General features: G+C 55.8%; 2 protein-coding genes across 2 annotated transcripts; both read left to right on the forward strand.

Moving 5' to 3' along the window:
- Positions 1-422: 422 nt before the first annotated feature.
- MYPOP (Myb related transcription factor, partner of profilin) lies at positions 423-8,357 on the forward strand. Its single transcript, XM_077131385.1, has 3 exons — positions 423-454; positions 1,216-1,772; positions 6,262-8,357. Exons 2-3 carry the CDS (start codon positions 1,268-1,270, stop codon positions 6,936-6,938), a joined length of 1,182 nt encoding a protein of 393 aa, XP_076987500.1. The 5' UTR covers positions 423-454; positions 1,216-1,267; the 3' UTR covers positions 6,939-8,357.
- Positions 8,358-10,165: 1,808 nt separating this feature from the next.
- IRF2BP1 (interferon regulatory factor 2 binding protein 1) lies at positions 10,166-12,631 on the forward strand. The gene has a single exon (XM_077131386.1). The coding sequence runs from the start codon at positions 10,483-10,485 to the stop codon at positions 12,235-12,237; it is 1,755 nt and encodes a 584-aa protein (XP_076987501.1). The 5' UTR covers positions 10,166-10,482; the 3' UTR covers positions 12,238-12,631.
- The last annotated feature ends 2,764 nt before the right edge of the window (positions 12,632-15,395 follow it).

Consider the following 15,395-nt stretch of genomic DNA (forward strand, 5'->3'; position numbering starts at 1 on the left):
ACGAAAGACGGGGGACACCGCTCCATCTCTTGGCTCTCTCCATCACCCCTTCCTCCTCCTCCAAGGTTCGCGACGCCTGCGCAGAGACGAAGTGCCAGGAGCCGCGGCTGGCGAAGAGCAATGAGTGCGCATGCGCAAGACAGAGTTTTGCGCATGTGCCTTTAGGACACAAGGGGGGCCGGGGAAAAAAAGCGCCGCGCTAGCCTTGCGCCTGCGCACCTGCGGCTCGCTGCTGGAAGCCCGTGGAAGGCAACTCTGCGCTTGCGCTCCCGGGAGAGTGAAACCCAAGCGGTAAGGGCGTGGGGGCAGACTGGCGCTTGGCGCGCTTGCGCTATGGTTCGCAGGGCGGCCGGGGGCGGGGCCCAGAGAGGGGAGGGAGAGAGGCGGGGGGAGGGAGGAGGCCGCAGAAGCCGGATCCCTGACCCACAGGCAGGCGGGGGTTGCGGCGGCACCGGTGAGTGACCCGCGGCCCGGCTCGGCCCCTACAATCCGCGAACCCCATTCTGCCTGAAGTCCCCCCCGTTATACCCTCCTGATCCCGGGGCCGCACTATCCCCAGAGCTCCCCTTAATTCTTGACGACCTCCGGAACCCCTACGATCCCGCAGACCCCAGTCCTTGATATCTTAACGGCCCAGCTCTCCCACTGTCCCGGGAGCCCCCAACTCCCTGGACCTCCCTCCCATGGCCCCCTTCTCATATCTGTCTTAAGGACGCCCCATTTCCCCGGAACCCCCAGAGCGCCCCTATGCTCCAAGACTCCCCATTCTTGCTGCATCTCCCGTTCACCATCTCCTTAACCCTATCACCCCCATGCTTCTTCGACCCCCGAGACACCCCCATTCTCCTTCCATTCCCCATACTCCTGTGCACCCCCATTCTCCTCTAACTCCTGCAGAGACACCCCATCTTCTACCACTTTTCCACATTTCCCTCCATCCCCCCAGACCCTCCCCCAATGCCCATCAACTCCCCGGCATGGCACTTTGCGCCGCGCCAGGCACACAATGCGCGCTCAGCGGGTGTCAGCTATTAATAGGCACCTCTGACTGCCCTCCCTAGCCCGTCGCTCCGCCCTCCCTGGGCGCCCCCAGTCCTTAGCCCGCGCCGGGGTGACAGCGGAGCCCGCGTCTGGGCGGCCGGGGTGGGGCGGGCGGCGCGGGGACGCCGCCCCCTGTCCTCCCCCCCGCCAGCGCCGTGCGCCCTGTGCCCGCAGCACCGGCGCCCCCCATGCCCCAGGCGGCTGGACGGCGGCGTCGGGGGGCGCCATGGCCTCGGCGGCGGCGAGCGAAACGGAAGAGACCACCCGGCTGCGCAAGCCGCGCTTCTCGTTCGAGGAGAACCAAATCCTGATCCGCGAGGTGCGCGCCCACTACCCGCAGCTCTACGGCGCGCAGAGCCGTCGAGTGAGCGTAGCGGAGCGGCGGCGCGTGTGGGACGGCATCGCCGCCAAGATCAACAGCATCACCAGCTGGAAGCGCACGGGCCAGGAGGTGCAGAAGCGCTGGAACGACTTCAAGCGTCGCACCAAGGAGAAGCTGGCCCGCGTGCCGCACTCCACGCAGGGAACCGGGCCGGCCGCCGAGGATGCCTTCTCCGCGGAGGAGGAGACCATTTTTGCCATCCTGGGGCCCGGCGTGTCCGGGCCGGGGGCCGGGACTGGGGCCGGGGCTGAGCAGCCCCCTGCAGCTCCCTCCTCCCAGCCATCCACCCCAGGCGCCGTTACCCAACGCTATGTATTGTCCGAGGACCGCAGGGAGGACCGACGGGCAGGTGAGTTCCCTTACCACCATCTTGGCAAGCGCAGACATTCACAAAGTCTCCATTGTGCCTGGAGCTGTTCCAAACCCTTGAGCTCTTCATGACTTCTCACTACAACCCAATGAGGAGGACGCCTCTTTTATAGGCAGGGAAACTGAGGTTCAGAGAAGTGAAAGGACTTCCCTCAGTTCCCATAGCTAGTGACTGTCGGAGTCGAGAATCGAACCCATGCATAGGAGGCCTGGCTCCAAAATTCACATCGTCAGATGCTTGGGGAGTGGTCCTCCAGTGTCACATGCTGGGCTAAAGTCTCTAAGGGCAGGATTTCCTTAAACATCCAGAGCAGAGGCCCTGTAGAGTAGCAACTCTGGACTCAGATGCTCTGGGCTCCAAAACCCAACTTTGCTACTCAGTTGTGTCTACTTGAGTAAATACTGCACCTCAATTTCTACATCTGTAAAATGGGGATGAAAACAGTCCCTATCTCAAAGGGCTGTGGTGAAGATTGAGTTAATATGTGTGAATAGCTCAGCACTGTGCCTGGTGAACATGCATGTTGGTTCTTGATGTAATAATTATCCTTGCTCTGAGGGGTTTGGTAAACTTTCCCAAGGTTATATCTGGAGTAGTTGTGTGGAGGGCTGAGTACGCAGACTTCCCATTTCACCTTGATTCTGGAGTATTATTTCTTTGAGAGCTATTTCCCCAGCTCTGCCCTGTTCTAGGGGAGTTCACAGTCCAGTGGGAGACAGAACTGTCCCCAGAAAGTGACAACCCAGATTGGGCAGAACTGGAAGGGTGAAGCCCAGGGGCTGGGGGAACCCAGAGGGGACCAGCCTGGGCATCAAGGAGGTCTTCCTGGAGGAGGGGATGTCAGAACTGAAACCCAAAAGGGTTAAAAAGTGAGCTAGTTGAAGAGGAGCTGGGAAAGTGTTCCTGGTAGAAGGAACAGCATGTGCAATGGTTCGGAGGCAAAAGAACTTGGCCAGCTTGAGAAACTGACAGAAAATCTCCCTTGGGGGAGAGTAGAAGATCAAAGAAAGGAATGTTCTGAGATGAGGTTAAAGTCTGTAGAGGCCAGACCCTGCAGGGCCTTTAGGCCCAAGATAAAGAGTTCAATATTTATCTTAAATGCTGTGGGGAGCCATCAAAGTGTTTTGAGCAAGGGAGGGACATGGACATGATTAGACAAGGCAATCCTGGATCATATAATTCAGAGAGGTTCATTCACCTCTCCAAGGTCACACAGCAAGTAAGTAGTAAAACTGGGACTCAAACACAGATGTCTGTGTCCAAATCACAGTTTATGCACTTAACCAGTATGCTAGATTGTCTGGCAATAACAACAATCAATATAGACTGAGGGTTAATGAGTATACCAGATGGATCACCCATGGTTTGTCTGTCAAGGTCAGGACATTGGACATTATCTCAAGAACATTTGGAAGGCATGAAAGTGTCTTGGGTAGGGGAGAGACAAAATCGCTTGGGACCCTTGTTCCCAAATTGAATCAAATTTGAGTGTTTCTATCTGTGAAATGGCCCCATTGAACCCAAGCAAAGATTTCAAACTTTTTTTATTTGTATTTGAGTAGCAAGTGTACAAACTAAATTTCCCCCTTTTAACACATTCAGATGTATAATTCTTTAGTGTTAATTACATTCATAACATTGTCTATAATCATTGTCATCCATTACCAAAACTTTTCCATCACCTCAAACAGGAATTCTGGCCCAATTAAGCGTTAGTTCCCCATTCCCTAACCCCTCCCTGGTCCCTTGTCCCTAGTAACCTCAGACTTACTTTTCAAAAGCTGTGCAACCTCATTCATTCATTCATTCATTCTTCATTCATTGAATATTTATTGAGAACCTATTCTGAGGCAGGCACTGTGATAGGTGCTGGGAATACTGTGGAGGGAAAAACAGATCCTCCCCCCACCCCCTAGCCTCAAGGAGCTGACATTCTAGTCATGGGAGACAAACCAGAAATAAGTAAGCCTCTAAAGAGATTACATACAGATGGATTGTATGATATGTTAATATATCTCAATAGAATTGCTTTAAAAAAAAGAGAGATGATAACACCAGGAGGTGATAAGAATTAAGAAGAAAACTAAAGCATGGAAAAGGGATAGTGAGTGAGGGGAAGGGGACTGCGATGTTACTACTTGGAGGAAGGGCACTCTGGATACCATGTGCAAAGGGCCAGCGGTAGCAGTGTGCTCAGACCATCTCAGGCAAAGAGAGAATCACTGTGTAAGGCATGTAAAAGAACTGCTCTGATTGCAGAATAGGAATAGGGCCTGGGGTTCACTCTGACTTCTCTCTGAAGCCTGATTCATAAACACTGACACTGGAGGGGGAGAGCTAAAGACTATTTATCTCCTACCTAATATTTGAAAGAATAATAATATTGAGAACTTACCCTTTGCCTGGGACTGTCCTAAGCCCTGTACCTATGGTGACTCAATTGATGGCCCTCAGAGAGAGGTTCTGTTATTAAAACTTGGTCCCACTCTCATACATCCATTCCCAGGTAGGGAAACTGAGGCCCAATGGTTGCGAATAAAATATTATTTTAACTCTCCTGGTGGCCCATTCATGACTCCTGTGAGTCCTTTGGGTGCAAAGGCCAGGCCACTTTTTGTTATTTTGTACTTAATAGACTAGAAAAGCTGCTGGACCGAGTGGCTGCAATTCCCCCAGCCCTCATAAGAGAAACAAGCCAACCCCCACCCCACAGCCCATAGCCTCTGCTCAAGGAGTGGTTTAAAGCACAGGTTCTGGAACCAAACTGGGTTTTTTAATCCATTTTCTGCCTCTTACCTCCGTGGCCCTCAAGTCACCTCCTCTGTGTAAAGGGGGAGATGATGGTGACACAACTACCCCAGTGCACTGCTGGGAGTTCTTGGTGAGATTGTGGAGGAGGAAAGCTGAGCCCAGGGTCTGGCTGGGAAATGTCCAGTAAATGTCAGCATGGTTATTCTCTTGCTCCCAGCTCCCCCAACCCCCACCTCCCATGGCTGGTTGGCTGAGAGAGGCTGGACCCCCAGCATTAAAGGCAGGAAGTGGCTGGCTGGTTTGGAGAGAGACAAGAAGGGTCAGCGGATTTGGCTAGGAGTGAGGCAGGTTTCCCCGAGGAAGGAACGCACCTGGTGTGCTGGCCAGAGGCCAAAAGCAGTAAGGGAAAGGAGGGGGTGTGACCTAGCTGGAGCACCCAGGGTAAAGGCAGCAGGGGGCAAGAACTGAGGCCTTGAGGATTTAGGGAGAGGCTGGACTTTCTGCTGTGGGCTCTAGGGAAGATCAGTTGCCAAGGACCTGGGGTTTTGCCTGATCAGGGCTGCCACTCTAAGTGCCAGTTATTTTCTCATAACTGAAACAAATTGTGGGTGGGCCACAGTGGCTCAGCAGATTGAGTTTTCACCTGCCATGCTGGAGACCCGGGTTCAATTCCCAGTGCCTGCCCAGGAAAAAATAAATAAATAAATAAAAACAAATTGCATGCTAAACATTGCTCTAGGTGCTAGGTTAACAGGGGTGGACAAAACAAAGCCTTGTCCTGATGGAACTGACGTTAGGAGAAAGAGAGGCAAGAAACACAGGTCAATAGCATGTTAGGCAGACATAAGTGCTATAAGAAAAACTGGGTATGGTTGGGGGAGGAGCAAAAGCAGGGAGCCCAGGGGAGGTGCATTTGAGCAGAGGCCTGAAGGAGGTCAGGGAGGGAGCCAGGCAGGCAGGTGTTTGGAGAAAGACCTTTTCCGGCAGAGGGAAAAGCATGTGCAAAGACCCTGAGGCTGGAGCGGGTCTGGTATATTTGAGGAACAGCTGCAGTAAGGAGGCCAGTGTGGCAGAAGCCAAATAGAGGTGACAGGTGGGAGATGAGGTCAGGGAGGTGATGGAGGGCCTTTGGGACCTCAAAGACTGTGCCGAGTGTGTTGGGAGCCATGGGAGGTTTTTTTTTTGGAGGGGGTACATGGTCTGGGAATCAAACCTGGGTCTCCTGCATGGAAGGTGAGCATGCCACCACTGAACCACCTTTGCACCCCTCATGGAAGGGACAGCATTTGACTTGTAATTTTTCAAATGGTTTTCTTGAGATATAATTCCCAAACCATACCGTTCACCCACGTACAGTGTACTAAATCAGTGGCTTTTAACATTTTCTCAGGACTGTGCAGGTATCACCACAATCAATTTTAGAGCATTTTCCTCACCCCCAAAAGAAACCTGCACCCCTTAGCCATCATTCCCCACTGTTCCTATTAGGCTAGCATCAGTTACCAGGTTAAATATATTGTTAAATATATTAACCATCTCCCCTAACTACCAAGACTGACCTGTCTGGGCCTTCTCTTCCAAAGCACAATCTGTCTTAGGTTTTAAAAGGATCACACTGGGGCCAAGAGGAGTGGGAGATGGGAAAGGGAGATGGAAAGGGGAAATTGAGGGCAGCCTCGCCAGGTCACACTCACCTTCTCCAACTCTCTCTCCGCAGATACACCAGCCCACAGCAAGGGGGGCTCCAGCAGCCCCGAGCCCTGGGCCCGGCCCTCCTGCTACCCCCAGGAAGGGGGCTGTCCGAGGCCCAAGGAGCGTGAGTCCCCGCCCCCTCCGGCCCTGCAAACGGTCCAGCTGCCCCGCCTGGCCCTGTCTCCGCAGGCTCCTGCCCCTCCACTGCCGCCGCCTCCTCCACCCCCCAGCCCCCCCCCACCTCCGCCCACACCCTCAACCCCAGAACCCTCCCTGGACTTCCTGCGGGCCCAGCAGGAGACTGCCAGTGCCATCCGGGAGCTGGCTGGCACCCTCCGGCAGGGACTGGCCAAACTGAGCGAGGCCCTCAGCGCCTTGCTGCCTCTTCTGCCAGGAGCCCCAGCCGACCCACTGCCCCCTCCTCTGCCCCCACCCCTTCCCCCACCCCCACCCCCACCTCCCAGACCCACCCTGCCCCCTCCAGCCCCCAAGGTGGAGATTACCCCAGAGCCGGTCTCCGTGGTGGCTGCTGTTGTGGACGGGGCCGTGGTGGCAGCCAGGGGAGTGATCATCGCCCCTAGGAGTGAGGAGGGAACCCCCCGGCCACCCCCAGCCCCACTTCCACCCCACGACTCACCCCCACACAAGAGGAGGAAAGGTTTCCCTACACGGAAGAGGCGGGGTCGATGGAAATCTCCGTGAAATCTGCTCTTGGGTTCCAGCTTGGCTCCTTCTGCCTGCACCCTGTCCCCCCAGCTTGGCGCAGTCGAGGGGTCGATGCTCCTTCCCCGTCCCAGCTGCACCCTGGCTTCCTGCTCCAGGGCCATGAGCACCCCACTCCCTGTGCTAGTTAGTGCCTGATACTTTGGCGGGGCCTCACAGGTGGGCTTCCCCAGCCCCTTTCTCCGGTACAGTGCTGTCTGCCTGGCTGCCTCCCTTAACCCTGACTTCTAAGCCATCAATTTTATGTTATTTATTATTGCCCTATTGCGGGGTGGAGGGAACCTCTCGGCTCTGCACACACCTCCATCCCTAACAATTCCTGTTTTTGACTTGAAGAGAAGTGACCCATGGAGGCCTCCCCACCTCCCCATCCCAGACTTTGGAGAGGGTTGGGGATTGTGAGACAAATCAAAATATGGATGACAAAGAGGGTACAGCAGTCTTGGGGACTGCTAGGGAGAGGAGGTGGGGTTCTGATTGGGGGATCTAAATTGGGCCCTCTGACCCCCCCCACTGTGGCCTCTGACCTCCAGAGCTCAGCTTTCTCTTTTCTCCCCAGTGGTGACAAGATATCAATAAACTTATTTTTAATACAAGAACTTGGGGCTCTGAGACAGGCCTTGGGGACCAGCGTCTATACTGGCCCCACCCATGGAAGGGGCAGTACCCCCGCAAAGTGGTTTCCCAGCCTTTGGTGTTTTTTTAAAGCCATCAAGTCCTCTGGTCAGATGAAATCTTATTCCTACTCATTCTTCCATTTATTAGCCCAAAGGCCATTTCCTCCAAGAGGACTTCCTGGATTCCCTCCCCCAGGCTAGGGCAGATCTGCCTCTTGGCTTTTCTCTCAGTGTCCTGTGGTTCTTATCCATAGTGCCCATAAATGAATATTTGCCTTTTTCTGTTTAAGGAATGTTTTCCCTATAGTTTTAAGAAGGCTGTAGCTGGTTGGCCCTCCAGAGTCTTGTAGCAAAGCAGATTGGAACTACCACTCAGGACTCAATCAGACCTAGCTGGACTCCCAGTGTCGCCCTTGGCCAGCTGGGTAACGGTGGACAAACAATCACCACCTCCATTTTCCTCATCTGTAAAATGGGCATAAATATATAGGAGATTATACCATTTTATAATTACATTCTATTTATCTACAGGTCTCAGCTCAAATATCACCTCTCCAGGGAAGCCTCTTCTGGTCCCCCTCTCAGAGGCAGTTATTGCAAAATGCAGTTAAATAATCACTTGAGCAAATTTAAATTTAATATCTACTTCCATTTCCAGGCTGAGCCTTTTCAGGGACTATCTCTGTATGCTGTGTCCCTGGCATGGCAGAGCTCAGAAATGGGGTTGGATGTCTGTTGAATTCATGAATAGGTTTAAAAAAATACAAAAACAAAAAAAACACTTCCATCAATGGTACTTTTTCCGGGCTAGCCACCGTGCTAAAATTTATATGCATGATTGCATTTCAACCTAAAGGTCTTTAATGAAGAATGGACTCAGGGACCTCCTTTTTTCCCTCCTTAGGGGGAAAACTAAGATTCAGCGTTCCAGAATTTACCCGAGGCCACAGCTTCTCAGAGGCCAGTCCCATTTGCCTAAAACCTGCCTCTACCGGAACTCTTAATTCCATTAGTGTTTCCTAAAGAGCAGTGTAAAAACTATTGTAGGTTGTACACTTGAATGAACTTTTTAATGAATCCATGTTTCCCTTTTAACATATTTTAAAAGTGTAGTGAGTACATGAAACCCATGATTATGCAGATAATATTGCTTAGGATGAGACAAAAGTTTTTTTTTCAAGGGAGTCAATTTCAAGAAAAATGGAGTAACAGGTGGCAAGTACAATTATGAAGATAAGACTGAAGTTGGGTAACAGATAAAAGCAGAACTGCCATCTTTGCAGTTGGATGGGGGAAGAGAGAAGGCAGCCCCTGACTAGTTTGAAAGACATAAATACAACTCTTATCAAGTCATTCAACTATTTTTTTTTTGAGTCCATCACACGGACCCAGGCCTAAAGCAAGGAAGGAGCTGATGTAGGTTAGAACATAGAGACCCTCCCTGCCCAAAGCCTGCTCGCACTGTTCCCGGCTCCTGGAAGAGAAAGCATGGGGCTCCCCAAAGCCTGGTTGGGCCTATTAGGCTGGAATCACTCAAGATTGGAGGTGGTCTGATGCTTGCCCCCCGCCCCCGCCCCCCAGCGCACCCCGCCTCCTGCTCGCCATCTCTCGCCCTTCTCCCATCCCCATATTGGGAAGCAGCAGGGGGATGAGGGTCACCCAAACCCCGGGCTCTCAGAGCACCGAAACAGATCACAGAAACAGGGGTGGAGGGGTGGAGGGGGGTGACCCGACGCAGCGGGAACCCAGAAGGCCACCCCCAACCTCCCAGGCAGCGGAAGTGCGTCAGTTCGTTCTTCTCGCAGGGCATGGTGGGAAATGTAGTGCAGTGGGGGGGCGGAGAAACCAACGGTTTAACCCTTTGGATTCCAGAGTTCGCCGGCGGAGTTGGAACAGTTAGACGGCGCTCGGCCATTCCCCTCCTTTAGCAGATGAGGAAACTGAGGCAAGGGTCTAGCCAAGAAGCCCTCAGTTCTCTCCTTTCTCCTACTTTTGCCGGCCTTAGAGGCAATATCCAGGATTCTGGGGGAGGACGAATTGCCAAGTGGTCACCTTCGCCCCGACCAGTTGCCAGATTCCCGCCCCCCAACCTAAAATCTTCCAATCAGGGCCCCTTCGCCCCGCCCCAGGAGCTGCTACCGCCCAAATCCGTCATTGGCCTACCTCCTTCTTTTGATGGGCCATGAAACTGAGGCTCAGAGACAGCAAGACTTTCGCTTAAAGCTGCACAGCAAGTCGGAGCAGAAAGGACGCCCAGCAATCTGCCCGGCCCCCACAATTTCTGAATCCGTAATTCTGACCATTTGTATTTCATTTCCATTCCGACCCTTGAGCCGAGCTTCTGTGGGCGCGTCGAATTCCCTACCGGGTAGCGAGGGATGAGAAGGGCGCGCTCGGGGAGGCGGCAACGCCCCCCCCCCGCCCCCAGCTGCCTGTTGTCCCCTTTAAGAGGCAGCCCCGGTGGGACTACGTTTCCCAGAAGGCTTTGCCTGCGCGTTATGTAACTTTCCCTGCGAAGCGGCCTCTGGGGCAGAGGAAGGAGGTGGAGGCGGCGGCGGCCGTTGCAGCGGCGGCGGCGGCGGCGGCTGCGCGAGCGGCGGGAGCCTGAGGCGGAGGCGCCGCTGCCCATCGTGGGGCTCGAGCTGTGCGCCTCGGCCCCGAGCCCGGATCGGGCGGGGACGCCGATTGCTTCTGCCTGCCTCTTCGAGGGAGGCGGGAGTGAGGAAAAAGGCTCAGGGCCCAGGGGGCGGGGAAGGGGGGCCGGGCCTGGATTCGCCGGGGAGGCCGAGCCGGAGGCCGGCCCGTGGCTCGCGCGGTCCCCGGGCCGCGAATCGAACTTCGGCGACGCGAAGCGAACGTCGGCGGCGGGTGGAACGCGGGGACCCGGCGGCGCGCGCGTGGGGGCCATGGCGTCTGTGCAGGCGTCCCGCCGCCAGTGGTGCTACTTGTGCGACTTGCCCAAGATGCCATGGGCCATGGTGTGGGACTTCAGCGAGGCCGTGTGTCGCGGCTGCGTGAACTTCGAAGGCGCGGACCGCATCGAGCTGCTCATCGACGCTGCCCGCCAGCTCAAGCGCAGCCACGTGCTCCCCGAGGGTCGCTCGCCGGGGCCCCCTGCCCTCAAGCACCCGGCCACCAAGGACCTGGCTGTGGCCGCCGCGCAGGGACCCCAGTTACCGCCCCCGCAGGCCCAGCCCCAGGCATCGGGAACTGGCGGTGGCCTCTCGGGCCAGGACCGCTATGACAGAGCCACCTCGTCGGGCCGTCTTCCCTTGCCCTCACCCGCCCTGGAGTACACCCTAGGGTCCCGCCTGGCCAATGGACTGGGCCGTGATGATGCTGTGGCTGAAGGGGCGCGAAGGGCCCTGCTTGGCTCTATGCCTAGCCTGGTGCCCCCTGGGCTGCTAGCAGCTGCAGTGTCTGGCTTGGGAAGCCGGGGCCTGACGCTGGCCCCTGGCTTGAGCCCTGCCCGTCCAGCCTTCGGCTCCGATTTCGAGAAGGAGAAGCAGCAGAGAAATGCAGACTGTCTGGCAGAACTGAACGAGGCCATGCGGGGTCGGGCAGAGGAGTGGCACGGGCGCCCCAAAGCCGTGCGCGAACAACTGCTGGCTCTGTCTGCTTGCGCCCCCTTCAATGTCCGCTTCAAGAAGGATCACGGGCTGGTGGGGCGGGTGTTTGCGTTTGATGCTACAGCCCGCCCACCAGGCTATGAGTTCGAACTGAAGCTCTTCACCGAGTACCCATGTGGTTCAGGCAACGTATATGCAGGGGTCCTGGCAGTAGCTCGCCAGATGTTCCATGATGCTTTGCGGGAGCCTGGCAAGGCACTGGCCTCATCAGGCTTCAAGTACCTGGAATATGAGCGCCGGCATGGCTCAGGGGAGTGGCGTCAGCTGGGCGAGCTGCTCACCGATGGAGTTCGCAGCTTCCGAGAGCCGGCTCCTGCAGAGGCCCTGCCTCAACAGTACCCAGACCTGGCCCCTGCAGCTCTGTGTGTGCCACCCCCTCGTGCCCCGTCCCGGAACCTGGCACCTACCCCACGCCGTCGCAAGGCCTCCCCTGAACCAGAGGGTGAGTCCGCCGGAAAGCTGACCGCGGAGGAGCAGCAGCAGCGGCACTGGGTGGCACCTGGTGGTCCGTATACTACCGAGACCCCTGGTGTGCCCTCACCCATTGCTGCCCTGAAGAACGTGGCTGAAGCCCTGGGCCACTCACCCAAGGATGCCGGCGGGGGTGGGGGCCCTGGGCGGGCAGGTGGTGCCAGCCCTGCAGCCTCCTCCACTGCCCAGCCTCCAGCCCAGCACCGGCTGGTGGCACGCAACGGTGAGACCGAAGTTAGCCCCACGGCAGGGGCCGAAGCTGTCAGCGGGGGTAGTAGCGGCACAGGGGCAACCCCTGGGGCCCCTCTGTGCTGCACCCTGTGCCGGGAGCGGCTGGAAGACACCCACTTTGTCCAGTGCCCCTCGGTGCCCGGACACAAATTCTGCTTTCCCTGCTCCCGGGAATTCATCAAGGCGCAGGGTCCAGCAGGCGAGGTATACTGCCCTAGTGGAGACAAGTGCCCACTGGTGGGCTCCTCCGTCCCCTGGGCCTTCATGCAGGGTGAGATTGCCACCATCCTTGCTGGAGACATCAAGGTTAAGAAAGAGCGGGACCCCTAGGCCACCACTGCCACCAGGCTACTGCCCCCTGCCCTGTCACCACCCACTGCTGTTGTGGATAAATTATTCCCTCCCCCACCCAACCCAGTGCCACCCCTTCCTGTGTACATACCCCTTCCTCAGCCCAGATGGATTCCCTGGGGTAGATGCATTGGGGGAGGGGGGAGAGCTTGTGGCTCCTACCAGAGGGCATGTGTGGGGTCCTTTGGCTCCTCCAATATTCCTCTCCCTTCCTTGGCTTGGCTTTTCTGCTGCTTGTAGTTGGGGGAGAGGTTCCCTCCTCCTTGAGAAAGGGTCTCCTGAAATCTTGCTCTTTATAAACGAAGCAAAAGCATTTTGTTGCTACCCTGTCCCACCCCCTTTCCTCCTTCAATAAACTGAAAGATGGGTTTTTTTTTTTCCTTCTTGGTCCCTTAGCGTCTGAGATGCTGCGCCCCCATAAGGACCGAACTAGTCCTGCAGGGGAGAGGATGTTGCGTTGTAACCTCCAGGTGGCGCCCTCGACCCAGGTGGGGCCTGCCAGCCGTTTTCATAAATGCTGCCCGCTGGTCAAACGTTCTAGTCATAGGCCCGTTTCAAGATGACAGGACTGAAGCCCAGAGAGGGGTTGGTGCTTACACAGGAGCGGAAACCAAGCTTGGAAATAGGTTGCCCTGCTGTAGCTGTTCCATCCCCTGTGTCTTCCATAATGTGGAGGACTCAGCACCCATAGGGAGAGGAAAAGAGGAGGTGGAGGCTTCCTGGAAGGGAGTGGAGGTGGGTTCCTGCTGGACAGAAAAAGAGCCAAGGCTAGGCTCTAAGAGAGACTGCTGGAGGAAAGAGGAAATTTGTCTCTAGGGGCTACACCATCAGAATCCCTAGGAACAAGGTGGCTGGTTCTCACCGCTGGTGGTGCCAGAGAGCCTAAGAGGCCGACGCGCAATGGAGGGGCGTCCTTGCCCTCATCCGGGGCTACCCTAGAACACCAGACGCCCAGGGTAAAAGAGACGCACCCCCACTGCCCCTGATGTGCACGGCCTTGTCCCGCACCTGTCCGGTGGGCTGATCATTAACCAGGACTTCCTGCTCGTCGGAGTCACGGGGCGGGGCCAGAACGGGTCACGGTAATACGGGGGTTAAGGGGAGGAGGCGGCCTCAGGAGCCCAGCCCCCACTCCTGCGGCCTCCCCTGCGACCCTGAGGTGCAGATTCCGGGAAGGGAGAATGCCTGGGCGCAAAGGCCAACTGATGGACGGAGAGATGGGGGGATGATAGTGTGTCCTCACACCCCACAGCCCTCTGTAGGCCCGGAGACCCAAGGTCGCCCCCAGTGTGCAGGGACTCAGGCGTTGCATCACCTAAATGGGGAGGGCTGCAGCGACCCACCCACATGTTCCATCTCCCAAACAGTGACCTGTAGGCCTCGCAGTCCTCAGGACCCTAGTACCCTGACCGCCAGTTCTTTGACTGAGGGGTCCCATCCCCCCAGCCATCAGGTCTCAGGTGTTCTGTCACTCCTGGCACTGCCAGCCTGGGCTATGGGCAGGGCTGGGAAAGCCACCTCTGATTAAATACACCCAAGTGATAAGCCTGGAGTAAAAGAAAGTTCCATGCCTGGGCTCCCAAGCTCCCCTCCAAGGCAGGCGGGTGGCCTTCCCTGACCCAGCTCTGCAGGCCTGGGTGCTAAGCACCTCCCCCCTTACAAGAATCCTCAGGACTAGAAGCGTCCAGACACCAGGTCCCTATGCCCCAGTGGGGGAGGAGCTGTGAGGACACCTGGTCCTTTAAGAACAGCTGGGGGGTGGGGGTGGGGGTGAGCAGGGGAGTCACCCCCTGCCTGGCTGTGTGTATTCTAGATAGAGGTTGGGTTAACCATTAACACAGCAAAGGGCCTGACCTGTGTGGGTGTGAGGGGCTGGATCAGTCCCCCTCCCCCCAGGGCCAGGGTGGGACCAGGGTGGAGGGGCTTCTGGATTTTGGGGTTGGGGAGGGGATCCAACTGTAAGGGAGGAAGTTTCAATAAAGTGGAGAAGCAGAAAGAGGTCCAGGGAAGGATGGGGAGATAACACAGGTGAGGACAGAAAGATGTAAGGACCAGTGCACTGACAGGAGGCACAAGAGGAGAGAGAGGCACAGAGGCGTAGAAGGCAGAGACCAAGAGAGATATAGAGAGGTTGAGAGACATCCTGGGATGAAAGAAAAGAGAGGTAGAAACTGAAAGAGTGGCAAACAGGCATTCGGGAAAGGGAACTAAATGGAGAGATATCCAGATAGGTTGCGAGAGACTGAGACACACAGATGAGACACCAGCCATGGAGAAATAGACGGAGAAGAGGCTGAGATGCAGACAGGGGAAGAAAGCATGAGACGGACAGAGGTTCTGTGAAGTCATGGAGAAATACAGCTGAGACTAGAGAGTTAAGATATCTTCAAACTTGACGGCTCTATGAGGCAGAGAGTTTGGGAACTCTCTTCTTTGGAAGAAGGGCGAGGATAGGCCTGTATGGCTCGCTTCGTCCCCAGCGTGGGCCTGGCTCACTGCTGCTCTTCTTCTAAGTCTTGGCTTCTGCACCCTCTCCTTCAGGCAGCCCTCCCTGGTCACCAGGCTGGGTCAGGCATCCCTCTGTGGGCTCCCCCATCCCAGCTCTGCCCAATCTGAACCAACACTGTGTGGGGACAGGTCTATCTTCCCCCATTGGACTGTGAGGCTCCTGAGGGCAGAACTAGGGCTGTTTTGGTCACTGCTGTGTCCCCAGCACTGCCTAGCATAGGGCTGGTTTAATAGCTGGATAGATTCATAGGTTCTTTTTCTGGGGGGTGCATGGTCTGAGAATCGAACCGGGTCTCCCGCATCAAAGGTGAGCATTCTACCACGGAACCACCCATGTACCCCAATTTATAGGTTCTTTCTCTCCCTCAATAAATTTTTATTCCATACCCACCGTGTGTCAAACACTGGGGCAAATGCTGTGGGTAAACTAGAAACAGAATGCACCTTCTACTTTCAGGGAGCCCCTACTTAGGTGGGAGATCCAGACAGACCCATAAAGTCTGATATGTCATAGAGTGATAAGTCCTAAGAAGAAAAAATAAACCATGGAAAGAAGATAGTGATGGAGGCTTTTATTTTAGGGAGGGAGGTATAGAAGGGCTCACTGAAGAAATGACATTTGAGCTAAG

Source organism: Tamandua tetradactyla, chromosome 16 (assembly GCF_023851605.1).
Source record: "Tamandua tetradactyla isolate mTamTet1 chromosome 16, mTamTet1.pri, whole genome shotgun sequence".
NCBI lineage: Eukaryota > Metazoa > Chordata > Mammalia > Pilosa > Myrmecophagidae > Tamandua > Tamandua tetradactyla.

Excerpts from the sequence above, each read along its gene's own strand:
- MYPOP (XM_077131385.1), top strand. The coding sequence starts at position 1,268 with ATGGCCTCGGCGGCGGCGAGCGAAACGGAAGAGACCACCCGGCTGCGC. Across the intron at positions 1,773-6,261 it reads CAGGGAGGACCGACGGGCAG|ATACACCAGCCCACAGCAAG; the intron begins GTGAGTTCCCTT and ends CTCTCTCCGCAG.
- IRF2BP1 (XM_077131386.1), top strand. The coding sequence starts at position 10,483 with ATGGCGTCTGTGCAGGCGTCCCGCCGCCAGTGGTGCTACTTGTGCGAC.